General features: G+C 44.7%; 1 protein-coding gene across 1 annotated transcript in view; it reads left to right on the forward strand.

Annotated features, from left to right (window-relative positions):
- Positions 1–27,522, forward strand: part of BMERB1 (bMERB domain containing 1) — a 140,216-nt gene that overhangs the window by 105,830 nt on the left and 6,864 nt on the right. The window contains exon 3 of the mRNA XM_043914389.1: positions 20,997–21,070. Within this exon, the coding sequence (XP_043770324.1) occupies positions 20,997–21,070 (74 nt within the window). The remainder of the gene's footprint in view (positions 1–20,996; positions 21,071–27,522) is intronic.

Below are 27,522 nucleotides of genomic sequence, written 5' to 3' on the forward strand. Positions count from 1 at the left end.
GGCTTCCCAGGTGGCACTGTGGTGAAGAATCTGCCTGCCACACAGGAGATGCAGGTTCGTGGGTTGGGAAGATCCCCTGGAGAAGAAAATGGCAACCCACTCCACTATTCTTGCCTGGGAAATCCCATGGACAGAGGAGCCTAGTGGCCTACAGTCTATGGGATTGCAAAGAGTCAGACACAACTTAGCAACCAAACAGCAACAAAAGATCAGTAAAAAGTGCATGATTTTCTCCCAAGTGGTTTTTTTTTTTAAACTTTACACAAAACTGGGGAAAAGGTTGATTGGCCATCTCAAAAACATTTTGATGTTTATTTATTTTGGTTTGTTTTTTCAAAAATATTTTATTTTATTTTTTCCATTTATTTTTATTAGTTGGAGGCTAATTACTTTACACTATTGTAGTAGTTTTTGCCATGCAATGACATGAATCAGCCATGGATTTACATGTATCCCCATCTCTCAAAAATATTTTAAAATATTGAAGTGGATTTGAGGGCTAATGGGAATTATGGGGTGGGGCTAAAGCCATCCCCCAAGAAAACCCACATCTTGGAACATACACTGGTTGAAAGTATTTTTAAAGGCTCCTGACAGCAAGGCTGGGGCAGAGGACGGGGGGTACCAGGGTAGAAGGGAACAACCTGGTTTATTGGGGTCACATTTCTAGCCAGCTTGTAATAGTGGTGATTGTCAGGGCTTTGGAGTCAGATTGTCTTTTTTTTCAAATCTTGCCTTCATCCCTTGCCATCTGTGTGATCTTGGGTGATGTACTTAACCTCTCTGAGCCTTCTATAAAGTTGAGAATGATCATACCTGCCCTATAGATGGTGAAGATTTAAAGAGATGGGTCTAGACCCTGTTGCTGAATCCTGGGAAGTACTCAAATGCATGTTCGCTTTTGTCAGCGTCAGCATGAGGGACAGATGAACTTGGAAGCTGGGAGGGAAGGTTTAGGGGAGAAGATGTGGTCGCTTCTGGCAGGAACTCAGCAGCGATCAGACAATGGAAGGCACAGGAGGCCCAAATGCTGAGAGCTCAGAATAGAAACTGTATTGACAGCTGAATGCAAAGCAAGATCACTTGAAATCCGGATGTTTAATTGGATTTCTCTGGGGGGTGACTCACCGCCATTGATGGATGCTCTCGCTCTCGTGGGGTCTCTATCACGGAATTTGAGAATTTTCCATCTGCACTGGCAGTCCTAAGGCCCTGCTTCCATAAAGATCCAGGACGGTGTGTACTCCTCCATGTCCGCCCACCAGCTTGCCTTCCTCTCTTCATCATGGATTTAATGCGATGTGTCAGGCACGTGTGGTGTGCTGGAATCACAGAGGGAAGAGGCAAACCCCTTAAAGGGTGCACAGTCTCTTTAGGGAGAAACACAAGTGCCCAGATGATTATCAGGGGAGTGACAGGCTGTGGAACTGAAGGAAGAGGACGTGATGCCACTTGGAGCATCTTGAAGACCCTGGAAGGAGATGCTGGGGCTGCCCTGAAGGCTGCATAGGAGTTAGAGACAGAGAGGTGTCCTGAGTGGGGGACACCTTGAAAGGAGCAAGGCTTGAGGATGCACCAGGATCACACAGGACAGCAGGCGGGCTCCTAGGAACACCGGCTCTATGGCCAGAAATGATGCTGTAAAGACAACGGCACAGAGCGGTTTCTGCCGTGGCTGTAGGGACCCAAGACTGGCCCATGGGAATTTAAAACAAAACCCTTTCAAAATCATCCAGATAATGCATGCATATTGTAAAAACAAACAAAAATTGAAAATACAAGGCAAATGAAGGAAATAAAAAATCCTCCAGGGAAATTCCCTGGCTTTCCTGTGGTTAGGACTCCACGGTTTCTCTGCTGAGGACATGGATTCAGTTCCTGATCAGGGAGCTAGGAACCTGCAAGCCTGTGCCGCAGTCAAAAAAGAAAATCCCTCAAAATAATCATTGTAACATTTTGAATGGAGTCATCCTGTCTTTTATCTAAGCATCTGTACTTTGCAAAATTGGGTCCTAATGTTTCTTAACTGCTCTGTGGTATGGTTCATTCTCTTGTATCAATAACATCTCTTTTGAGCATCATGTTTAATACCCGGGGAGAATTCCATTATGCCCCGTCCCTTCCTTTATTTAAGCAGCCCTCTATTGTTGTCGACAGTTATGCTGCTTCCAGTGTTTTACTGATGCAAACAAGACTCTATTGCACATAATCGTAGCTACATTTTTATGGCTCCCTTAATTATCTCCCTAAGATGAAATTCTAGAAATGGAAATCACTAGACTAGCGTTTAAATATTTTCAAAGCCCTTGACATGTGTTTCCATGTTGTACCCAGTTTTCTCCTCCCATCAGTCCCTTGGCTGACCTTTGCTATTTCTTCTTGTGTCTTCTCAAACTCCCACATCACTAGGAGGACCGTCCAGGGGGAATGGAGAGGCATCAGGCTGAGATGCAGCCACTCTTCTAACTATTGTGGCTGCAGATGGTGTCCCACCAGCCCTGCATGCAGCAGGCCTTTTGGACTAATGATGGCTCAGATGATGGGGCTGAAATCCAAACTCTGGCCTCCCTCTTCTTGTAGGATTGCAGAGAAAGTGAAGGACACCCAGTTAGATCTGAATTTCAGATCAATGACATCATATTGAGTATTGTTGTTGTTCAGTTGCTCAGATGTGTCCAGCTCTTTGCAACCCCATGAACTGCAGCACGCCAGGCTTCCCTGTCCTCACTATCTCCCAGAATTTGCTCACACTTATGTCCATTGAGTAGGTGATGCCATCCAACCGTCTCATCCTCTACTGTCCCCTTCTCTTCCTGCCTTCAGTCTTTCCCAGCATCAGCGTCTTTTCCAGTGAGTTGACTCTTCACATCAGGTGATCCAAGTGTTGGAGCTTCAGCTTCAGCATCAGTCTTTCCAATGAATATTCAGGGTTTATTTCCTTTACAATTGACTGGCTTGATCTCCCTGCTGTCCAAGGGACTCTCAAGAGTCTTCTCCCCAGCACCACAATTCAAAAGCATCAGTTCTGTGTTGCTCAGCCTTCTTGATGGTCCAGCTCTCACATCCCTACATGACTACCGGAAAAACCATAGCTTTGACTAGACTGACCTTTGTCGGCAAAGTGATGTCTTTGCTTTTTAATATGCTGTCTAGGTTTGTGATAGCTTTTCTTCCAAAGAGCAAGCGTCCTTTAATTTCATGGCTGCAGTCACTGTTCACAGTCATTTTGGGGCCTAAGAAAATACAATCTGTAACTGTTTCCACTTTTTCCCCATCTATTTGCCATGAAACAGTGGGACCGGATGCCACAATCTTAGTTTTTTGAATGTTTAGTTTCAAGCCAGCTTTTTCACTTTTCTCTTTCACCCTCATCAAGAGGCTCTTTAGTTCCTCCTCACTTTCTGCCATTAGAGTGGTATCATCTGCATATCTGAGGTTGTTGATATTTCTCCCAGCAACCATGATTCTGGCTTGTGAGAGCCAGGCATTTCACATGATGTACTCTGCATGTTAGGCTTCCTTGGTGGCTCAGATGGTAAAGAATCTACCTGCAATGCAGGAGATGCAGGTTTGATCCCTGGGTCAGGAAGATCCCCTGAAGAAGGGAATTGTTACCCACTCCAGTATTCTTGCCTGGAGAATTCCATGGGCAGAGGAGCCTGGTGGGCTACTGTCCATGGGATCACAAAAAGTCAGACAAGACTGAGTGACACACTCTCTCTCGCTCTCTCTCTCTCTCACACACACACACATGGAGTTTGTGTATATGTTAAATGGGCAGAGTAACAATATACAGCCATGTATACAAAAACACAAAAAGTCAGACAAGACTGAGTGACACTCTCTCTCTCTCTCTCTCTCACACACACACACACACACAGAGTTTGTGTATATGTTAAATGGGCAGAGTAACAAAGAGTAACAATATACAGCCATGTCCAATATACTCCTTTCCCAATTTTGAACCAATCCATTGTTCCATGTCCAGTTCTAACTGTTGCTTCTTGATCTGCATACAGGTTTCTCAGGAGACTGATAAGGTGGTCTGGTATTCCCATCTCTTTAAGAATTTTTCAGAGTTTCTTGTGATCCACACAGTCAAAGGCTTTAGCTCAGTCAGTGAAACAGATGTTTTTCTGGAATTCTCTTGCTTTTTCTGTGATCCAGTGGATGTTGGCGATTTGATCTCTGGTACCTCTGCCTTTTCTAAATCCAGCTTGTACATCTGGAAGTTCTCAGTTCATATACTGTTAAAGCCTAGCTTAAAGAATTTTGAGCGTTACATTGCTAACATGTGAAATGAGTGCAATTGTATGGTAGTTTGAACATTCTTTGGCATTGCCTTTCTTTGGGATTGGAATGAAAATTGGCCTTTTCCAGTCTTGTGGCCACTGCTGAGCTTTCCAAATTTGTTGGCATGTTGAGTGCAGCACTTTTACAGCCTCATCTTTTAGGATTTTAAATAGCTCATTTTTGCGTATAGGTATGTTCCAAAGATTGCACAGGGCATCCTTATGCTAAAAATGATTCCTTATTTATCTGAAATTCGAATGTAACTGGCACTGTTGTATTGTTATTTGCTGAACCTGGGAACCCTCCATGACTTATCACATCCATTGTGTGTTGGTTGTATCTCTGGAGAAAATACCGCAGGCTAGCCTGCAATAACTTTTAAATGGTTGCAGAGTTGTTCCTTGTATTGTTGGAAAGTAATATATGTAACCGATGCTGTATTGTTGGACATTCATGGTGTTTCCTTTTCTCTCCCCTCCTCTTTCCTCCCCCTCCCACCTCCATTCTTTTCCTCCCCTTTCTCCCCAATTCCCCTCCTCCTTTTCTTCCTCCTCCTTCTAACTTTCCCTTCCATCTCTCTAACTTACCTATTTGGAGTTTAATCTTTGTCCACATCTTTAATTCTTTCTTTCTTTTCTTTTCATTTTTTTGTCAAATGGGTAGCACAGCACAGTGCACGGGATTTTTGTTTCCCAACCAGAGATAGAATAGAGCCCATGCCCCCTGCATTGAAATCATGGAGTCTGAACCACTGGATCACCAGGAATGTCCCAGCATCTTTAATTCTTTGTGGACCACTCAGCTGAGGCCCTCAGGGCTAGGATTAGGGAAATCCAGGACCAGAATCTTCACAGCTTGCTGAGCCATCCAAGGGGATGACTCCCATGTTTCCATGTAGGCACTCTCTAGGTGTTACTGAGTCCAAGCTTGCTCTGCTCACCATACAACAGGCCAGTTAACCAAGAGACAGGGTGTTGAGGCAAAGAATATGACTTTATTTGGAAAGCCGGCAGACCAAGAAGGTGGTAGACTAATGTCTCAAAATAACCACCTTTTGGGGTCTGGATGCCAGATTCTTTTATAGAATAGAGAAGGGAGAGGTGAGGCAGTAAAGTAAAAAGACCATTAATCTCACAAATATCTCCTGGAATGGCCAACCTTGGGAGGAGATGTGTTAATTTCTTCCTTCCTGTAGCCATCCACAGGTGTTCAGGGTCCTGAACGAAGGGATTTTGGTTTAAAATTCAGGCAGAGGGGGATGGTTCCCCAAGGCAGGCCATTATATATAGACAGTGTCCTTTTAGTGAACAGAAAAAATGGGAAGCAAAGGTTAAAGTAAAAGAAACAGATGCAACATGGGGGTTAGTTCCTCTCTGTAACACAGGCAAGAGATTGGGGGGATAAAAGTAGAAAATAAAGTGGCAAAACTTAGTATTGCCTTCAGTGAAGGGAAGGATGTGAAGGATGAATGGTGTTGCAGAAACTGCCAAATCACATTAGCAGGCGCTGCAGGAAATCCGTCGGCCAACCTCATGTGCACTGGGTGTAGCCCAATTCCTTGCTGGAGTCTAGAGGAGAAAGCGGGCTGGGTCCTGAATCTAGGCGGCAGGTGGGTGAGAGCCTGAGGGCCCTCCTCACAGCCAGGAGTCTTAGCTGGCTTGATTTCTGGTGTTTTTCCAAAATGTAAATGGAGTTGGGAGGCCTGCATACAGTAGGCTTTCATCTAGGTTGTCTAGAACAGTGGTTCCCAACGTTTTTGGCACCAGGGGACAGTTTTCATGGAAGACCATTTCTCCATGGAAGGGTGGCAGGGGTTGGATGATGTAAGTGCATTACATTTATTGTATACTCTATTTCTAATCTAAAGCTGCCACTGATCTGACAGGAGGTACCAATCCAAGGCCCAGAGGTTGGGGACCCCTTGTGTGAATGATTGATTTGTTAGACAAGTCAGCAAATCAATGACTCAATGATCAATATTCCCCTCCGTGGGCATTTACTTCTTCATCCGTTTAAGGTGGGAGCTCTTTCAGCTCCAAGAACAAGGTTAGTCCCTGATTCCTTTCCATGTTTTTTTCTTTTTTCCAAAGAGTAGGATCAGGACAGAATTTTTCTTTTTTCTTTTTTTAAGCTTATTTTTAATTGGAGGATAATTGCTTTACAATGTTTTGTTGGTTTTTTCAGTACAACAACATGAATCAGCCATAAGTATACATATATCCCCTCCCTCTTGAACCCCCCTCCCACCCCACCCACCCCCAAATTTTTCTATAAAGGACCAGCTAGTAAAAATTTTCAATTTTGAGCCATATGGTCTCTGTCACAATTACTCAGCTAGGCTGTTATAGGGTGAAAGCAGTCACAGATAGTAGGTAAATGAATGGGCACAGCTGTGTTCCAATAAAACATTTTTAGTATTAGCTTGGTACAAAAGTAATTGTGGTTTCGGACCATGAATTTTAAATCATTGTAACTAGGCTCAAACACATCTTTATTAATCAAAATAAGAGTCATTACAATCAACACATTTTTGCCAACGAGAAATAAGTTTCTCCCTGTAGCATAAAAATGTATACTTCAAGATTCAACTAACTCTTGGAAAGCATTTTCTGCATCCTGCTAGTTGTGGAAGCATTTTCTCTGCAGAAAGTTGTGGAGATGCCTGAAAAAGTGGTAGTCGGCTGGTGAGAGGTGAGGTGCGTATGATGGATGAGGAAAACTTTGTAACCCAATTCACTCAACTTTTGAAGTGTTGGTTGTGTGATGTGCAGTTGGGTGTTATCATGGAGAGGAATCGGGCCCTTTCTGTGGACCAATGCTGGTTGCAGGTGTTTCAGTTTTCAGTGCATCTCATCTATTTGCTGAGCATTCTTCTCAGATGTAATGGTTTCCCCAGGATTCAGAAAGCTGTAGTGTATCAGACTGGCACAGACCACCAAGCAGTGACCATGACCTTTTTTTGGTGCAAGTTTGGCTTTGGAGCTTCTTCTCAGTCCAACCACTGAGGTGGTTGTTGCCTGTTGTCATATAAAATCCACTTTTCATTGCACATCACAGTCTGATTGAGAAATGGTTCACTGCTGCTGCGTAGAATAAGAGAAGATGACACTTCAAAATGACGATTTTTTTTGATTTGCAGTCAGCTCTTAAGGCACCCACTTACCAAGCTTTTTCACCTTTCCAATTTGCTTCAAATTCCAAACAACCATAGAATGGTCCACGTTGAGTTCTTTGGCAACTTCTCTTATAGTTGTAAGAGGATCAGCTTGGACAGTGACTGTCGATTGTCATTGTCAACTTTTGATGGCTGGCCACTGTGTTCCTCGTCTTCAAGGCTCTCGTCTCCTTTGCAAAACTTCTTGATCCACCGCTGCACTGTATGTTTGTTAGCAGTTCCTGGGCTAAATGTGTTGTTGATGTTGTGAGTTGTCTCTGCTGCTTTACGACCCATTTTGAACTCCAATAAGAAAATAGCTCAAATTTGCTTTTTGTCTAACATTGTTTCCATAGGCTAAAATATAAAATAAACAGCAAGTATATGACCAATCTAGATAGCATATTAAAAAGCAAAGACATTACGTTGCCAACAAAGGTCCATCTGGTCAAGGCTATGGTTTTTCCAGTGGTCATGTATGGATGTGAGAGTTGGACTGTGAAGAAAGCTGAGCGCCAAAGAATTGATGCTTTTGAACTGTGGTGTTGGAGAAGACTCTTGAGAGTCCCTTGGACTGCAAGGAGATCCAACCAGTCCATCCTGAAGAAGGTAAGTCCTGGGTGTTCATTGGAAGGACTGATGCTGAAGCTGAAACTCCAATACTTTGGCCACCTCATGCGAAGAGTTGACTCACTGGGAAAGACCCTGATGCTGGGAGGGATTGGGGGCAGGAGGAGAAGGGGACGACAGAGGATGAGATGGCTGAATGGCATCACCAACTCTACGGGCATGAGTTTGAGTAAGCTCCGGGAGTTTGTGATGGACAGGGAGGCCTGGTGTGCTGCGATTCATGGGGTCGCAAAGAGTCGGACACGACTGAGTGACTGAACTGAACTGAACTGAAGAAATCATTAGCAAAAAAAAAAAAACACACATTAAAATGGTGTATAACATAACCACATTTATTAAGAATGTATTCTAATCTCAAACAGCAAATTTCAACAATGCAAAACCATAATTACTTTTGCACCAAGCTAATAAGACACTGAACCCTGAATTTCATATAATGTTCGTGTGTCCAGATATGTTCTTCTTTTCTTTTTTCTATTTAAAAGTAAAATCTATTCTTCTTCATAGATTCCAACAAAGCAGGCAGGTTTGGCCCATAGGTCATAGTTAGTCGACCCTGGAGATTCAAGAGCAAACATATCTTCCAGGAAGTTTCTTAAGTGCCTTAAACAGAAAGTTCAGATTGAGGATGCTGGTCCTCCTTGGAGTGTACACGCTGATCACCAGGTCAGCCACCCTGGCTTTCGTAGACACATAGCCAACCTCAGATGGCTCCCATGTCAAATCCTTCATAATGACTGGTGACTGTGTGTCCTATCTTAGTGGATTCTTTCTTGTCACATCACACAGACACCACACTCCTCTCTACAGACAATGTTTGAGCTTCGCCCTCTGCCTGAGTGCCTGGCACTCTTCTCTGTGACCGGCCAGGTTGTACCCCTCCCATAAATGGCAGCCTCTGCTGAGGAACCTCCCCCCAAACTACTCTGGTCTCTGTCTCCCCTCAACTCCAACCACCATATGGGATGGAACGTTAACATTCCCACCTGAGAGGTCAGTCTGCCCAGGTTCAGGTTCCTGATGCTGATAATAAAGCTCACCTCTGTAGACTTAAAAAAATAGTCATAACCTAGAAGTTGCATTATGTTTCATTCGGTGGGGATTTTCAGGACTTCAGGCCCAGGAGGCAGCATCTCAAGTAGCCCTGAGAGAACTACTCTGAGGAGGCAAGCAAGGGGAGCCAAATTATATAGAAGTTTTGCAAAGGAGGGCAGGTAGTCTGATTGTCAAAAGATGACTGTGAATCAAAGAAAACCAGACATCCCAAGTTAAGGAATGTATCGCTTTTCTATGTATGGGAAGATGTAAGAATCTGGGTCACTGAAATCATTCCTTTGATATGTTCCTCAGCTATCTGGGGCCAGTTTCCTCGGTTTTCATGTCCTGAGTTCTCAGGGCTCACCGTCTGGAGTGGCTGTGGTCTGATGGCTGCTGGATGGCAGGTATTCTTTCCTTCCTGAGTTCCCTCAGGGCTGATCTGCTCATCATCCATGGTAGCTACAATTGCTGATGACGGTGACATCCTTTGTTTACTGACATGGCAGCAAGTATTCCATTCTGCACCTCACAGGGTTGCTGTGAGAGCTAATTGAGATGATTTGTATAAAATGCTTACACCAGAACCTGGCCCCAATAGTATGAAAACATTATTAAATGCCAGCTACAATTATACTTCTATGTTGTTTGACATTTTTCCATGAGGTTGTATTTCTATGATATGTATATGATTGCTGAAAGACCAAAAGTACCCTTTTAGGTCTAAAACAAAAGTAAAACAATATTGTTGGTAATTTTTTCATAGAAATTTGTAATTGACATGTGGCACTGTTGACTTGTAAAAGTATTCACAACCTAAAGACAGTTGTTTTATTCAGTGGGAATTTTTAGGACATCAAGCCCAGGAGACAACATCTCAAGTAACCCTGAGAGCTTTGAGGAGGTAAGGGGATGAGCCAGGTTATATAGAAATTTTGTGGAAAAAAAAAAAAAAAGGCAGGTAGTCTGAACATCAAAAAATTATATTGTTAATTAAGAAAACCAGATATCCTAAATCAAGGAATTGAACATTTTTCTCTGTACAGGAAGATGCTAGAGTCTAGACTCACTGAAATTATTCCTTTGATATGCACCTCAGCTATCTGGGGTCAGCGTCCTTTGTTTTCACATCTTGAGCATCCTTTCCTCAGGGCTTACCCTGGGGAGTGGCTGTAGTCTGATGGTTTGCTGATATTCTTTTCCTTCCTGAGTTTTCTTAGGGCTCACCGGCTCACAGTGATGGGCTGCAATCACTGATGACGATGACATCTTTGTTTACTGATATGGCAGGAAATATTCCATTTCTCAGCACAAACCCCAGGAGTTCAGCTCGATGAGTTTTTCAGTATTAGTAAATTTTCTGAATCAAAGCAGAGAACATCTGGAAAACCCCTGAGGGAGAGAAGAGTAATTCATGCTTGAGGGAGGTGACATTCTTTTAGGAACAGTGTCATCTCCCAAATGAGGGTCTGATTACAATCGAGGAAGAAGCCAGTTAACATGCCGACCACAGATGTGCCGCAAGGAGAAAACAGGCCTTCAGTGACGTGTCCCAAAGGCCTCCATGTGATGAATGTGTCACCTGAGCCTGCGTGGCAGGCACCTCGCTGGTCCCAGCTTACATGATGCTCAGAGGGCTGAGACCGCGGTTTCCCTGGAGAGGTCTCAACACTTATTCTCCCCCAGGGACAGTGTTTAAACTCATTAATCCAAGATTGCCAAACAGACACACACATTCATCATGTCAGTGCCATTAGGTTGGAGGAAATTGAAATAGCACAGAAAGTGAGACTCATTCTTTGATGCAGGAATATTGGCTGAGAGTTTTCAGGAGTGTCTGAGCGAGTGGCAGCCTACCAGCTCACCACCGTACTCAGGGCAGAGGGGTGGACAGAAGTAACCTTTCCCCTGTACCTATTATAGATGTGCTGAGCACAGGGCTGCCCCCTCTACACCTGTAAGCTGATTTCATTCTTCATAGAAGTGTCATGCGAGTGTATGCTCCTCGGTTCTTTGTCTCGTCACAACAAAAATTTGGAGTGACGGACATTAAAGCCCCTAGGCGGGTCACAGCTCTCGGAGGACAGACCGTGTTATAGCTCTCAGGTCTCGAACGGACCGTGTTATAGCTCTTAAATAAATCAGTGTTACAGCTCAGTGTTACAGCTCTATTTATTTAGATAATAGCAGGAAATCCATCTTTGAGGTGTGAGGGCATGTCGATCCAAAGACGCGAAGAGAAGATCGCCCAATCGCGCGGGAGAGAGAGGGAGCAGAAAGGGGAGAAGAGGGCTTTGGCTCCTCTTTTTGTATGTTTCTCTGTCCCTGGGCCTGTCTTATGTAAATTGGGCTTAGGCAGGAGCTAGTTTGCTTTACCTGAGGTTCTCACTCCGGTCCTCGGACCTTCCTTTGTTCTATTTTCGCGGGCTTTCCCTTCCAGGTCTTTTAGCCACTGCCATTTTGGACTCTTTTTCCCTATTCTAACTACCTAACAGAAGAATGAAAGATAAAGGTAAGATTCTTCTTCAACAATGAGAGCACAGTGGAAGGACTCGCACAAGTCATGTAGCTGGTCAACAGGGGACCCCATCCTACTCAGGTCCAGCTGGGTCTAAAGCGTGTTATCACCTCTATGTGCCAGAAGAACAGGGCTCCCTGGATCTTGTGTCAACTTACATAGAAATTTTATTTTTTTTAATTTAAAAATAGAAATTGAGTTATATTTTATTTGGTGGGAATTTTTAGGACTTCAAGCCTGGGAGGCAGCATCTCAAGTGACCGTGGAAGAACTGTTCTGAGAAGGTGAGGGGAGGAGTCTAAACATCAGACATTTGCAGCAAGGGGCAGGTAGTCTGAACATCAAAAGATTATTGTTAATTAAGGAAAGCCAGATATCTCAAGTTAAGGAATGTAGCGCTTTTCTAAGCATGGGAAGATACAAGAGTCTGGGCTTGCTGAAATCACTCCTTTCACATGTGTAAGGTGAGTGCACAGAAAAAGAGAGCTCTTTTTTAATATAAATAAATATTTTAATAAATAAAGTATTTAATAATTAAAATAATCAAATATTTAATTAAAATTAAATTAAATAAAAACATGCACCTCAGCTATCTGGGGCCAGCAACCTGTCTTCTAAGATCCTCCTCCCCCAGCTCCTCAGTGCTCACATAGTGTTCACCGTGGCAGCAGCTCAATAGCTGTCAGATTGTAGGTATTCTTCTCCTTCCTGAATTCTCTTAGGGCTCGCTGGCTCACACTATGGGGCTGCCATAGCTGGTGACTGTGACACCCTTGTTTACTGATATGGCAGGAGGTACTCTGTTTCACATTTGAAGCCTCTCATCCTCTGTGTGAGGAAGCAGAATTGTGGGGAGATGAATGATTTGCCCAGAGTCATTATGGTTTAATAAGCAATATATCTGGTGGCGGTGGTGGTGTTGTGCAGTCGCTAAGTCGTGTCTGACTCTTTGCGACCCCATGAACCACAGCACGCCAGGCTTCCCTGTCCTCACTCTCTCCTGAGGTTTGCTCACATTCGTGTCCTTTGAGTCAATGATGCCATCCAACCATCTCGTCCTCTGTCTCCCTGCTTCTCCTCCTGCCTTCAATCTTTCCCAGCATCAGGGTGTTTTCAACTGAGTCAGTTCTTTGCATCAGGTGGCCAAAGTATTGGAGCTTCAGCTTCAGCATCAGTCCTTCCAATGAATATGCAGGGTTGCTTTCCTTTAGGACTGACCAGTTTGATCTCCTTGCAGTTCAAGGGACTCTCAAGAGTCTTCTCCAGCACCACAGATCGAAAGCATCAATTCTTCAGCACTCGGCCTTATTTATGGTCCAGCTCTCACATCCATACATGACTACTGGAAAAACCATAGTTTTGACTATACAGACCTTTGTCGACAAAGTAATGTCTCTCCTTTTTAATATGCTGTCTAGGTTGGTCATAGCTTATCTTCCAAGGAACAAGCGTCTTTTAATTTCATGGCTGCAGTCACCATCCACAGTGATTTTGGAGCCCAAGAAAATAAAAAGCCTGTCACTATTTCCTTTGTTTCCCTGTCTATTTGCCCAAGTGATGAGACTGGATGCCATGATCTTAGTTTTTTGAATGTTGAGTTTCAAGCCAACTTTTTCACTCTCCTTACCTTTATCAAGAGGTCCTTTAATTCCTCTTCCATATCCTGGTCTTTGTGCCCAGTTCCTGACAGAGCTCCTGAAATGCTAGTTACTTCCTGAGTGACAGGGCTGCAGGGAGCATCTTTTGGGGAACATTTGTTCCTTGACACAAGAGCTTCTTAGATTCTTGGAATTTTCTTGAGTAATGAGTGTCGTTTCGCATGCTAATGAGATGCCTCAGTGGCTTTGGGTTGGGAGCTGGTCCACAGAAAGACCAGGCTTGCTTAGAAGCTTGTAACTTGCGGCACAACCCCTTAATTCTCTGGGGAGATTGTGGAGCCTGATCTCCACAATCATTGATTGTTAATAATTGATCATGCCTCCATGATAAAGCCTCATAAAACCTCTTGTGATGTTTAGAGGGCCTCCAGGTTGGTGAACACATGGAGTTGATGGGAGCGTGGCCCGCCTTGGGGAGAGCCTGGAACTCCCACACTCTTCCCCATACCTTGCCCTGTGTATCTCTTCATCTGGCTGTTCATCCGTACCTTTCAAAATATCATTTATAATAAGCTAGCAAATGTGTGTACATGTAATTCTGAATTTTGAATGGTTCTGGCAAATTATCGAACCTGGGGAAGGGGATCATGGGAGCCCCCAGTTCATAGCCAGTTGGTCAGAAGTTGAAGTGGTCCCAAATTGCAGTTGGCCTCTGAGTCTGACGGGACTGAGCCCTTGACCTGTGAGGTCTCTGCTCACTCCAGGTAGTGAGTATCAGATTGAGTTCAATGATGGGACACCTGGTTGGTGTCCACCAAGAATTGAAGAAGTGCCTTGTGTGAGAAAACCCATGCATTTGGAGTCGCAAGTGTAGCGTGTATGAAAAACCAGTTTTCCCTTTAGTCCTGGAGGAGGTTAATGGTAGGGCTCCATGTCCCAGATGTTATTTCTTCTTACCCATCCCAAGTTGTCCACTGCATCCACAACTTGCAGAGTGTTGCATTAGTTGCTCACTCGTGTCTGACTCTTTGCATTTCCATGGACTGTGGCCTGCCAGGCTTCTCTGTCCATGGGATTCTCCAGGAAAGAATACGGGAGCAGATAGCCTTCTCCAGGGGATCTTCCTGACACAGGGATCGAACCCAGGTCTCCTGTATTGTAGGCAGACTATCATCTGAGCCACTATGGAAGCCCCAGGAAGAAGCCAAGTAAATACGCCCTTAAAAAGTCAACCCTTTCCTCTGTCAGGCTGCCTCTGCCTTCACATTTTGGTCTCTGCTGGGTTTCCATTAGGCTCCAGACCATGTCATTTGCAGAGAGATTTTGTAAAGCAGCAGCATTATTATTCTGACAGAGCCTATTCACCTCTCCACACCCAGAGCTGGTAAAATGACCAATTTTCTCCATTGTCCCAGCTTGAAAGGTTGAGACACGTGATGACACGGGCTGACTTTATTTTCCTTCCTTCATCAGTCAGGTTCTCAGAAATGACATCTCTCTCTCTAGAATGAGCTGTTGGCAGCAGAGTTCCATTGGGGTTCAACACTATGCATGCAGAGAACTGAATTAATGGGGCTTGTTTGAAGTTCCAGCCAAGCTTCAAAAGTGCTTTGCATGAACTAGTTAAATGTTTTTTGAATAATATTATTTGATGACATTGGACAATCAACATGATGTAATGCCCATGATGAGCATGGGTATATGCGTGTTTATTTTGGTCCTACTTTAATTAAAAATGCACATGTCCACATACATGTATTGGTGATGGTGTCTTCAGCTATAAGTAATCCGAACATCTGTGCCACCCTCACCACAGTGGCTGTAGCAGCTTCAGGAGTATGAGGGGTTAGCACTCAAGACTCATTGTTTTAGGAAGAAGGACCCTTTCTAGGGCCCAGGAGTGGTCTCTTGTCTGACGCTTGGAAATGAATTGTGTGAAGAGATACTGTGCTCTGTTAGTCGCTCAGTCGTGTCCCACTCTTTGCGACCCCATGGACTGTAGCCCGCCAGGCTCCTCTGTCCATGGGATTCTCCAGGCAAGAATACTGTAGTGGGTTGCCATGCCCTCCTCCAGCGGATCTTCCCAACCCAGAGATCGAACCTAGGTCTCCCACATTGCAGTCAGATTCTTTACCATCTGACCCACCAGGAAAGAATTCACTGGGAAGGGGCACCCAGGCAGAAAGCAGCAGGGTAAGAGAACCCAGGAGAACTCCTCTGCCACGTGGCTCACAGTCTTGGGTTTTATGGTGATGGAATTAGCTTCCGGATTGTCTCTGAAACTGACTCAGGGTCCTTCCTGGTGGCACATGCATTGTTCACCCAAGATGGATTCCAGAGAGGAGGATTCTGGGAAGTTGGTAGGACATATGGGCTGGTGTCTCCTCTTTCCTTCTGACCTTTCCCAAATGCTTCTGGTTGGTGGTAGCTTGTCAGTTCTGCACTCCTTACCAGGACATCCTATTGTTAAGATAACTCATGCAAGTGGCGACTATCACATATATAGAACCCAATTCGCCTGCGTTGGCTGGCAGATTCTTTACCACTGAGTCGCCGGAGAAGTCCCACCTCGATATCTATTTTATACATAGCATCAATAGTGTATATGTGTCAATTTCAGTCTTCCAGTTCATCCCACCCCTCCCTGTTTGGTATCCTTACCTTTGTTCTCTATGTCTGTGTCTGTTTCTGCATTGCAAATGAGATCATGCTTAGTCACTTCAGTCGTGTCTGACTCTCTTGCGACCCCATGGACTGTAGCCCGCCAGGCTCCTCTGTCCATGGGATTCTCCAAGCAAGAATATTGGAGTGGGTTGCCATTTCCTTCTTCTTCACTGGGTTCTGATGCATGTCTGCCTGTGAGAGCTTCCCAGGAATTTCACCTTGTTTGTTAACGTGTCAGGGATTTGGATGGACTCAGGAGGACTCAAAACCATGCTAAGTGCAGGTTCTAGATGGATAAAGGGTGAAGGGCCACCCGCCCCCGCCCAGGGCAAATCCCCCAGACCTGAGTTACATGAAGGCAAAAGACTGGCGTGAAGTCCACCGCAACACTCAGGATGGAACAGTGGCTTCTGGGTGCACATGGATCAGGTTATGTGTAATTTTAGTTTCCTTATTTGTCCTTGTTTATATTTTTCAAAATTTCTACAGTTATCAGGACTCTGCCCAGCAACCAGATAAGAATTCTATTTTAAAAAATACTTTCCTGCTCTTCTTTTTTTTTCCAGCTTTATTTATTTTTTAACTGAAGGATACTTGTTTAACAGAATTTTGTTGTTTTCTGTCAAACATCAACAAAAATTTTATTTTAAAATTTTTTTATAGAGAGGAATATAATCAAAATAGGTTTGTTTTTCAAGAAGTTTGAGGATGTGGGCTCCATTTGTCAAATAGCTGCTTGTCCAGCATCATTTTCTCTTTCTTTTCCCTCCTGTCTCTTTCTAACAGCTATTAATAGTGACAGATACCATTTACTGAGCATTGTACTATGTACGTCCCAGGCACATGCTCAGTGCCTGACCTGCATAGTAATCCTGGACAGCTGTACCATTATAATTCATATTTCAAAGACGAGGAAAGTGAGAAAAACTTCTGGCACTCAGCCCCTTTGAGCTAGAGATGTCTGGTGCTAATCCTCTTGCTTCTAACATTGTTGTTGCTAATGGCTAAGTCATGTCTGACTCTTTTGCAACCCCATGGACTGTAGGTTCCTTTGTCCATGGGATTTCCCAGGCAAGAATACTGAAGCAGATGGCTAACAAACACATGAAAAGATGTTCAACATCTCTCGTTAGAGAAATGCAAATCAAAACCCACAATGAGATATCACTGACACCGGTCAGAATGACCATCATCAAAAAGTCTACAAACAATAAATTCTGGAGAGGGTGTGGAGAAAAGGGAATGCTGTTGCATTATTGGTGGGAATGTAAACTGATACAGCTACTATGGAAGATGGTATGGAGATTCCTTAAAAAACTAAGAATAAAACCACAATATGACCCAGCAATCCCACTTCTAGGCATATACCCTGAGGCAATCAGGCTTGAAAAAGACACCTGTATCCCATTGTTCGTCGCAGCACTATTTACAATAGCTAGAACATGGAAGCAACCTAGATGCCCATTGACAGATGAATGGATAGAGAAGTAGTGGTACATATACACAATGGAATATTACTCAGCCATAAAAAGGAAAGCATTTGAGTCAGTTCTGATGAGGTGAATGAACCTAGAACCTATTATACAGAGTGAAGTGAGTCAGAAAGAGAAAGATAAATATCGTATTCTAACGCATATATACGGAATCTAGAAAAATGGTACTGAAGAATTTATTTACAGGGCAGCAGTGGAGAAACAGACATAAAGAATAGACTTATGGACATGGGGAGAGGGGAGGAGAGGGTGAGATGTATGGAAAGAGTAACCTGGAAACTTACATTATCATATGTAAAATAGATAGCCAACAGGAATTTGCTGTCTGGCTCAGGAAACTCAAACAGGGGCTCTATATCAACCTAGAGGGGTGGGGTGGGGAGGGAGATGGGAGGGGGGTTCAAAAAGGAAGAGATATATGTATACCTATGGCTGATTCTTGTTGAGGTTTGACAGAAAACAAAATTCTGTAAAGCAATTATTCTTCAATAAAAAATAAAGGAATACTGGAGCAGATTGCGTTTTCCTTCTCTAGGGGATCTTCCTGACCCAGGGATCAAATCTGCATCTCCTACAGTCACAGGCAGGTGCTTTATTATGGCTGAGCCAGCAGGGAAACCCTGCTTCTATCATTACCTGTCGCTGTTTTGTTCCTTTCACCATCTCTCCTCTCATCTTTCAGAAATTGTCCATCAGATACCTATGTCAATTCTGTGGTTACAACCCAAGATTTCTCAACGTCACACTTGGCATTTTGAACCAGATAATTCCCTACCGAGGCAGCCCTGTGCATTGTGGGATGTTTCACAACATCCCTGGCTTCTACCCGCTAGATGCCAGTAGCAGTCTCCATGTGCACCCCGTGGTAACAGCAAATGGATTCCCAGACATTGCCAGATGCCCCTGGAGACCAGAATCATCCCCATTGAGGACCATTGATATACACAATGGCGTATTGCTCAGTTATAAAAAGGAACACATTTGAGTCAGTTCTAGTGAGGTGGATGAACCTGGGGCCTATTAAACAGAAGTCAGAAAGAGAAAGACAAATACTGCATATTAATGCATATGTATGGAATTTAGAAAGACGGTACCAATGACCCTATGTGCAGGACAGCAAAGGAAACGCAGATGTAAAGGACAGACTTTCGGACGCAGTGGGAGAAGGCAAGGGTGGGATGACTTGAGAGAATAGCATTGAAATGTGTATATTACTGTATGTAAAATGACCAGTGTAGATGACCAGTGCGACTTCAATGCATGAAGCCTGGCATGCAAAGCCAGTGCTCTAGGACAACCCAGGGGTATGGTGGGGAGGGAGGTGGGAGGGGGGTTCAGGATGGGGAACACATGTAAATCCATGGCTGATTCATGTCAATGTATGGCAAAAACCGCTATAATATTGTAAAGTAATTAGCCTCCAACTAATAAAAATAATTGGGAAAAAAAATTAAAATTAAAATAAGTAAAATAAAATAAAGGTAAAAAATATATATATATAAAAGTAATTATCCTCCAATTTGGATAAATTGATCAAACAAAAATCTAATCAGACCACATTCAGACTTCAAAGACAAAAAGAAAAAAAAAAGTCATACCTGGGCTTATTGCCACAGACAAGGAACAGAGAATTGTCATCAGAATCCACTGTCAGATGGCTATGCTGCCCTCGCCCCTTCTTAATACACAATAAACACCTATGAACTGTTCCCCTAAGAAAAAAAAGCCACTGATGTAGCCCGATTTCCACGCTCCATGTAGAGAAGGATTCTGGAGCACCTCTGGTTGGAACATCGCGGATAGGAGCCCAGGGGAACAGCTTGTACCCTTCTAGCGAAGCCCCCATGCTCATTCGTGGCAGCTGCCACCTGCTAGGACATTCCAGGGCAGGATTTGACAATCGCTTGGAGTGCCTCTGGCAACAGGAGCAGGAGATGGAGGCTGAAGTGAGACATTCCTGCCGCTTGTCCTGAAAGCTGGGATGGCGCGGTTGGAATGGGTCATTTGGGCCATTCTTGGCCAGCGAAGGGCAGGGGGCCTCAAACTGGTCTGTGGATGGCGCTTCTGAATGGAGATCAAGTTCTTGATCTCCAGAAGGAAGCAGAAAGATCGGTGAACTCGAACCAGTCGATCTCTCCAGTCGATCTCTACTTCTGGTCCCACCTACGCTTGCTGTGTAGACTCAGATGAACCCTTTGAGAATATTCATGCTTCTCTCTATCTCTTCCTGGGACAGAAGGTTAATGTGGCCAAACGGGTCCACTCCATCCCTCCACCTGCTTTACTCTTCTTTGGAGCATCTGATGTTTTATTGTATTTGTGTTTACCCTCTGCCTCCCCAGATTAAATTTCAGTAATGAGGGCAGGGGAGGCTGGTACATCTCTGAAGCCTATGACAGTGGCGAACACAGTAAATGCTCAATAAAGACATGCAGAATGAAGGCACACAACACGCCCAATGGGGAAGCTACTTGAAAATATGTCTCGGGTCATAGACATGTCATACCCTTTGGATTCAGTGGTTCTACTTCTGAGGATCAGTAGCTCCCACCCCAAATAATCCAACATGAAAGAAAAGCCTTAGGTGAATCCTACAGTGGCTAAAATACAAGCAACCTGAAAAATAATCTAAATAATCAAGATTAAGGGCATAATTAAAACCACCCTGATAAATCCACTTGGTAGAATTCCAGATAGCTGTTACAAACATCATTTACAGTGAGATGAGCTAATATTGCAATACACACACATGAAACTAGACTACATAATGCAAAATTGTGTGTGCAGCCCATTGCTGAGGGTATAGGGGTGATCTTCTTTTTACGCTGTTGCTGGGAATATCATGCACAGTCCCTTTGGAGGACAATTTGGAAATTCCTATCAAAATGCAAGAGTTCATGTCACTTAACCCTCCAACTGCATTTCTAGGAATTAATTCGCTAGGAATTCCTTTATTTCTAGTAATCTATCCTAGAATATATCTGGAAATAAGTCTAATGTCTATGAATGGGGGACAATGCTTAAATAAATCACTGTTTATCAATGTATCAGAATACTATACAGTCATTATAAATGAGGAGAAAAAAAATGAGGAGAAATGCATGTCCTGACATAGTAATATGCTCAAGACAAAAAAAGCTAATTGCAAAATGTTTTTGTACATGAATGATGTTGTATTTGGTAAACATTTTTTTTTAATCCAGAGGGATAGGTAAGAAACCCTTGACGATGGTTTTCTCCAAAGGATAGGGGAAGATTTTCTGTCTGTGCTGTTAATTTCTGTGACGTTTAAAAGCTTTTCACGTAGGTGAAGAAGGAAAACACTGACCCCATGACATGAAGTCGTTCACATAAGCCAACAAAAACCAGGCACGCAAAGACTGGAAGGAACTCTATCAAGGTGTTATTAAATGTGGTCATTCCTGAGTTGTGGGAGAATGGGCAGTTTTTGTCTTGTTAATTTTGATGGAAAACTTCTAAAGAGCGTGTGTGATCTTTACAGAGGACAAAGCCCTCCCACCAGTCCTCTTTGTTTGAAGCTGGGGTGGTGCTCAGGATATAGAATGTTCTGTCGATGTAACCTGTGGTCGTGCGGTGTCCTCTCTCCCCAGGATGGATGACATCCAACTCTGCAATGACATCATGGACTTGAAGCAGGAGCTGCAGAACTTGGTCGCCATCCCAGGTAACCATGGGGACCCCACCTCCGCCAGACAGCTGCTCAGAGTCCCTGTCTGGAAGACCCTAGCCCAGCCTCATTCTTGCAACTTCCCAACTTCCTAATCGTGTGATTCAACCAACTCTGCATGAGGCTGACTTTGTTCAAGTCCTGATTCTGCCCATCTCCTTGACCTCGGGCAAGTCATGTTACCTCTCTGAGATTCAATCTCTCCTCCTCTGAAAATGGGGTAGGAATAGTAATAGTACCTAATTCATTGGGTGTAAATCTTATTGTGATGAATGAAACAATGCAAACCATGTGCTTAGCTTGATGGCTGGTCCAAAGAGTCCAGCAAATATTAGCAATGATTACTCTTATTATCCTGTTTGAGAATAGGTAGAGTATGGTGGTTACAAGCTCTGATTTTGGAGTCAAACCCACATCTGTCATTTATTAATCATGTGTGCTTGGGCAAGTTATTTCACTACAATTCAGTTTCTTCATCTCTAATCTGGGACAATCATACTGTCTGTCTCAGAGGATTGTTTTGAGATTGATGAAGGGGATAAAACATACTTAGTAGGTGTCTAAGGTAGCTCAGTGGTAAAGAATCTGCCTGCCAAGTAGAAGACTTGGGTTCGATCCATGGATCAGGAAGATTCCCTGGAGAAGGAAATGGCAACCCACTCCAATATTCCTGCCTAGAAAATCCCACTGACAGGGGACCTAGCAGGTTACAGTCCATGGGGTCTCAAAGAATCAGACATGACTTAGCGACTAAACAACAACAACATCCTATTTAAGTGCTTAACAAATGAGCGCTATTGTTATTGGGCTTCCCAGGTAGCGCTAATGGTAAAGAACCTGCCTGCCAATGCAGAAGACTCAAGAGATGCAGGTTCCATCCCTGGGTCAGGAAGGTCCCCTGGAGGAGGGCACAGCCACCCACTCGAGTATTTTTGCCTGGAGAATCCCATGAACAGAAGAACCTGGCAGGCTGCAGTCCATAGGGTTGCACAAGAGCCAGACACAACTGAAGCAACTTAGCATGCACATATTATTATTATTATTATTATTATTATCATTAACCTGAGCTTCCTAGTGGCTCAGATGGTAAACAATCTGCCTTCAGTGTGAGAGACCTGGGTTCGATCCCTGGGTTGGGAAGATCCCCTGGAGGAGGGCATGGCAACCCCACTCCTGTATTCTTGCCTGGAGAATCCCCATGGATGAAGGGGCCTGGTGGGCTACAATCCATGGGGTCACAAAGAGTTGGACAGGACTGGGTGCCTAAGCACAGCACAGCATGTCATTAACCTAACACATCCTTCTCATCCTTCAGGTCATAACTTCTTTGACCCGTTTCCCAAAGAACGCCTTCCTTGCCCATCCAAGCTGAGTTAGATACCTCGGGGGGAACTTATACTTCTCAACATACAGACAATCCCCAACTCACAGCTTGATTTAATAATTTTTGGATTTTATAATGCTGTAAAGTCTCTAAAAATCTCTCCAGATGTTGCCAGATATCCCCTGGCTAGGGAGGTGGGAAATTGCCCCCTGAGAAACACTTTAAAACCCAGAGATCTGGGTTTGAAGCCAGGATTGCCAGCTAAATGACCTTCATTGAGCACCTTGATTTCCTGAGCTTTAAATTCCTTGTCTGCAAAATGAAACAAACCATGAGGCATGTACACGGTTGTTGTGGATGTGTGCCCTGAGATATCATAAGATAGCAAACATACCTTATTCTAAGAGGACTGTGTGCAATGATTGTAGAGTCTTCTGGCATCATTGCTTTAATGAGCAACTACTAGTTGCTTTAATGAGCAACTACTAGGGCTTCCCTGGTAGCTCCGATGGTAAAGAATCTGCCTACAGTGTGAGATCCCCTGGAGAAGGGAATGGCAACTCACTCCGGTATTCTTGCCTGGAGAATCCCATGGACAGAGGAGCCTGGCAGGCTGCAGTCCATGGGGTCACAAAGAGTCGGACGTGGCTGAGTGAATACCACTTTCAGTAGGTGCCAGGCATTCGGCAGGCCCAGGGAGGACACAAGTGAGTAGCCAGCCCTAATTGAAAGGAGGTAACAGGACTTCCCCTGGTGGTCCAGTGATTAAGACTCCTGGCATCCAATGCAGGGGGCGTGAGTTTGATCTCTGGTTGGAGAACTAAGATCCCACATGCTGTGTGGCACAGCCCCCCAAAATAAATAATGATAATAAATAAATAGAATTTTAAGAAAAGGGGAAGTGACAGCTCTGGCTGTGGGGCTTCTTCTCCAGGCAATTAAAATGTTCTAAAATAGATTGTTATGTTGACATGGAGTCCAAGTTCATTCTACTTGCCGCATGATAGGCCAATAAATCTGAGATGAGATGTTAAGACAGGGAAGGGACTTTATTCAGGAGCCGGCTGATGGAGAAGATGTCAGGCTAGCGTTTCAAAATAACCATTGGGCGGGCTCTGGAGTCAGGTTCTTTCGTGGATCAGAGATGGGAGGAGGTGAGGAAACAAAAAAAACCATTTAATTCCTGCAACTATCTCCTCGAATGGCAAACCTCAGGCAGGGTGGGGTGTGTTAATTTCTTTCTTTCTGCCATCTACAGGTGGACAGGGTTATTTTAGTTTAACAGTTCCGCAGAGGCAGTAGGGTTCCCTGAGGTAAGCCATTATTATGCTTATAATAAAAAAAGAGGCAAACAAGGGTTAAAGAGATAGGAACAGATTCAGCAGGGAGTCATAATTAACCCTTCCTGGTTACTGCAAAATAATAGAACTTTATGACCATACTGCAAAATAATAGAACTTTATGACCATGCTCCCGCCACCGGAGCCTGGAGAAGAAAATCCCTCTTTGCATCTTCCAACTTCTGATGGGGTTTCCATCAATCCTTGCTTCTTGGCTTATAGCTGCCTTATTCCAGTCTCTGCCTCTGTCATGGCCCTCCTCTCTTTGTGTATCTCTGTGTCATCTCCTCTTCTTTTAAAAAATTATATTTATTTTGGCTGCACCAGGTCTTAGTTGTAGCATGCAGGATCTTCCATCTTTGTTGTGGCATGTGGGGACTAGTTCCCCAACCAGGGATCAAACCTGGGCCCCCTGCACTGCACTGGGAGGGCAGAATCTTAGCCACTGGTCCACCAGGAAAGTCCTCATCTCCTCTGATAAGAACACTAATTATTGGATTTAGGGCTCATCTGAATGAGTATGACCTCATCTTAACTAATTACATCCACAAAAACCCTATTCCCAAGTAGGGTATTTCCAAATAAAATTAGGGGTGGCCAAAAGGAGAAGAGGGCTTCAGAGGATGAGACGGCTGGACAGCATCACCGATGCAATGGGCATGAACTTGGGCAAACTTTGGGAGATGGTGAGGGACAGAGAGGCCTGGCATGCTGCAGTCCATGGGGTCACAAAGAATCAGATACAACTGGGCGACTGAACGACAACAGGAGTCCTGTTTATCCTAATACAGGCAGAAAGCTCAGCCCAACCTCACGAGGGTTCGGAACCAGAATCAGGAAAGCTCTGGAATATTCTTGGCCCCTGCTCTCTCTCACCGTCCATTTTGGAGCTCTTTCCCTCTTCTCTCTAGCGCATGAGCCAAGCAAAGCCACTGTTACCAAACCACACATGGGTCCACTTGCCCCTGTGCAGTAAAGCCTGCCTGCTGACACCTGGTGGTGGGGAAGGGAAGGGCAGTGTTTATTGCAAGGACGAGCAAGGAGCCCAGGACAGCTGGTGCTCAGAATACCAGAGCTCCTCCATGGGTTTCGGCAAAGCATTCCTGAAGCCCAGGTGAGGGAGGGGCATCCCAGGGTCTGTGATTGGCTCGTGCACAATTCTCTGATTGGCTGATGTTGAGGTCACAGGGCAGTGTCCCAGGGGTTAACACTGTCAATCTTTAGGCTCCAGGAGACCTGGGGGCTACGGGCTCATGTCCATCAAGTAGTTAACATGTCCCATTTGGTGGGGGGTTTTAGCCTCTGTAAAACAACTCAGAAAATGTGCATCAGATACTGTTATCTAGGGGACTTCAGATAGGAGCTGAAGCAGAGGATGTGGGCGGGGTGGGAGAGGGGTGTCTGTCCCAAGAAGGCCCCAGAAGGTCCCTGCTCGGTTACAACTTCATCTCCCTTCCATGATTTTTCCACCCAAGAGCCTGACTCTATATCCCAATTTTCAATTTCCCAGGGGGCTATGATGGGCCCAGCATGGGTTGTTTCTCTTTTGAGAGGGAGAATTCCCAGAGCCCAGTCTTAGCTCGGCAGGACACATGGATGGCCCTGGGGCAAAGGAGACACGAGGGTGTGGCCAGCCAAGGCCTCCCCAGGCCAGAGGGGCTTCACCGGGGGCCATGGCAGCCTCTAGAGCATGGGTGGGAAATGTGTGGAAGCTGGGGGTCTTTGGTGGACACAATACCTGGGCTGCTTCACTGACCAGGCCTGGGATTAGGCGAGAAGAAAAAGGTGCTCAGCTGAAACATGAGAAATTCAGCAATTATATTTTCATGCAATATTTAGAATACCAAAATTCATTCAAAAAAAGTTTAAATAAACATGAGATCAGTACTGACACTCAATGGGCAGAAACCAGGAATGCTAAACCTTCATGGAAGGGACAGTCCCCGCTGGAGGATGTTTTCTTCTTAAAATGCCATCGGCAGTCCTGCAGAGAAACACATAAGGTCAATGGGTCACTTAGCAAAAGAGCCCAGGTCCTCCCCCCCACCTCCACTGATTCCCCTAGGAAACCGCATCTTCCCAGTCACTTCCCTGAAGAAATGCAGATATTAAAGTTCCCTTTCCTCTCCTGCCTTGCCGTTCACCTCTCCCCACTGTGTCCTCTGACTGCTTGTTGTTAAGAGCATTTCTGTGTATTCCTTGGACCAGCGCCAGGTTTCTAGATGGACTTAGGTGGGTTTAGAAGGAAACAACCCAATGTGCCCAGCAATACAGCAATAAAAATAATAAGTAAAGAGAGGACTGAAAGGCCAAGAAAATCATGCTTCTCTTGCCAGGGTCAGAAAATAATTCAGCTCATTATGATGAGACAAAGCCGCTCAATCACATCTGACTCTTTGTGACCCCATGGACTGTAGCCCGCCTGGTTCCTCTGTCCCAGGGATTCTCCAGGCAAGAATACTGGAGTGGGTTGCCATTCCCTCCCCCAGGGAATCTTCTGGACCCAGAGATCGAACTGCATTGCAGGCAGATTCTTTGCTGTCTGAACTACCAGGGAGATGGCGCTAGTGGTAAAGAACCCGCCTGCCAGTGCAAGAGACCTAAGAGACTCGAGTTCGATTCCTGGGTCAGGAAGATCCCCTGGAGAAGGAAATGGCAACCCATTCCAGTATTCTTGCCTGGAGAATCCTATGGACAGAGGATCCTGGCAGGCTACAGTCCATGGGGTGGCAAAGAGTCGGACACGACTGAGTGACTTCACACACACGTGATGAGAGAGAACAGCTGGGGCCCTCCACACCCTCAGGGCTTCTCAGGGACAAACTAAGATGTCTCACCCACCTCCCCTGCCGCCACCAGCCCCTCTGGGCTGGGAATGCTTAGACTTGGCTGTAGAGGCCATGGTACCCTCCCCTTGGACATAAAAAGTGTCTCCAAAAAAAAAAAAACAGAATAAAAATTGTGCCTCCCTCATAGAGTTGTTGGAAAGAATTTAGTAATTCTCAGCCATCAACCAGGGTGATTTGCCCCACAGAGGACGTTGGCCTTGTCAGGAGTCCCACTTTGTGGTCACCACTAGGAGAGGGGGCTCTCCTGGCATCTAGTGGGCGGAGGTCAGGGATGCCACTCAACATCCTACAGTGCTCCGGCCATGACAGAGAATGGTCCAGCCTCAAATGTCAGCAGTGCCAAGGTTGAGAAACCCAGATTAAATGAAAATATAATACATGGTAATACAAATATGATGATAATTGTTGCCATTTATTAAGCACTTACTTTTGCCTGCTTCTTATGCCATGAGACTTGCTTTTCCTTCGTTAAGTAACTATTTATTTCTTTTGCACCTGGTTCGGTAAATATGTAATCTAGCGGGCCTTTAATCATGAAGGCAAAAGTGATAATGTAAAATAAGAGCCTATGATAATAGTAGCTGACTGTTCATGAACCCTGACTGTACCAGGCAGGGAGCCTAGTGTTTTGACTTCTCTCTCTTAAAACTTGCAACAACTTTATGACTGTCTCTGTTAAGAGACTGGATGCTCAGAGAGGTTGAGGAATGTGCCTAGAGTCACACAGCCAAGAAGAGGAGGAGGTGGGGCATCAAGCCAGGATTGTGATTCTATGGCGAGGTGTCCCAGTTGTGATAAGGTCTACAGACCACCTTAGTCTACAGTTAGGAGGTCCTGGCATGGTCCAGGGAGAGATGATGGTGGCCTGGGCTAAGGAGGTGTGCTGGAAGAAATGAGAAGCAAGTTGGAGGGTCACTTCGGCAAGCCCCTGAAGAT

The sequence above is a fragment of the Cervus elaphus genome, chromosome 10, assembly GCF_910594005.1.
Source record: "Cervus elaphus chromosome 10, mCerEla1.1, whole genome shotgun sequence".
NCBI classification, from domain to species: Eukaryota; Metazoa; Chordata; class Mammalia; order Artiodactyla; family Cervidae; genus Cervus; species Cervus elaphus.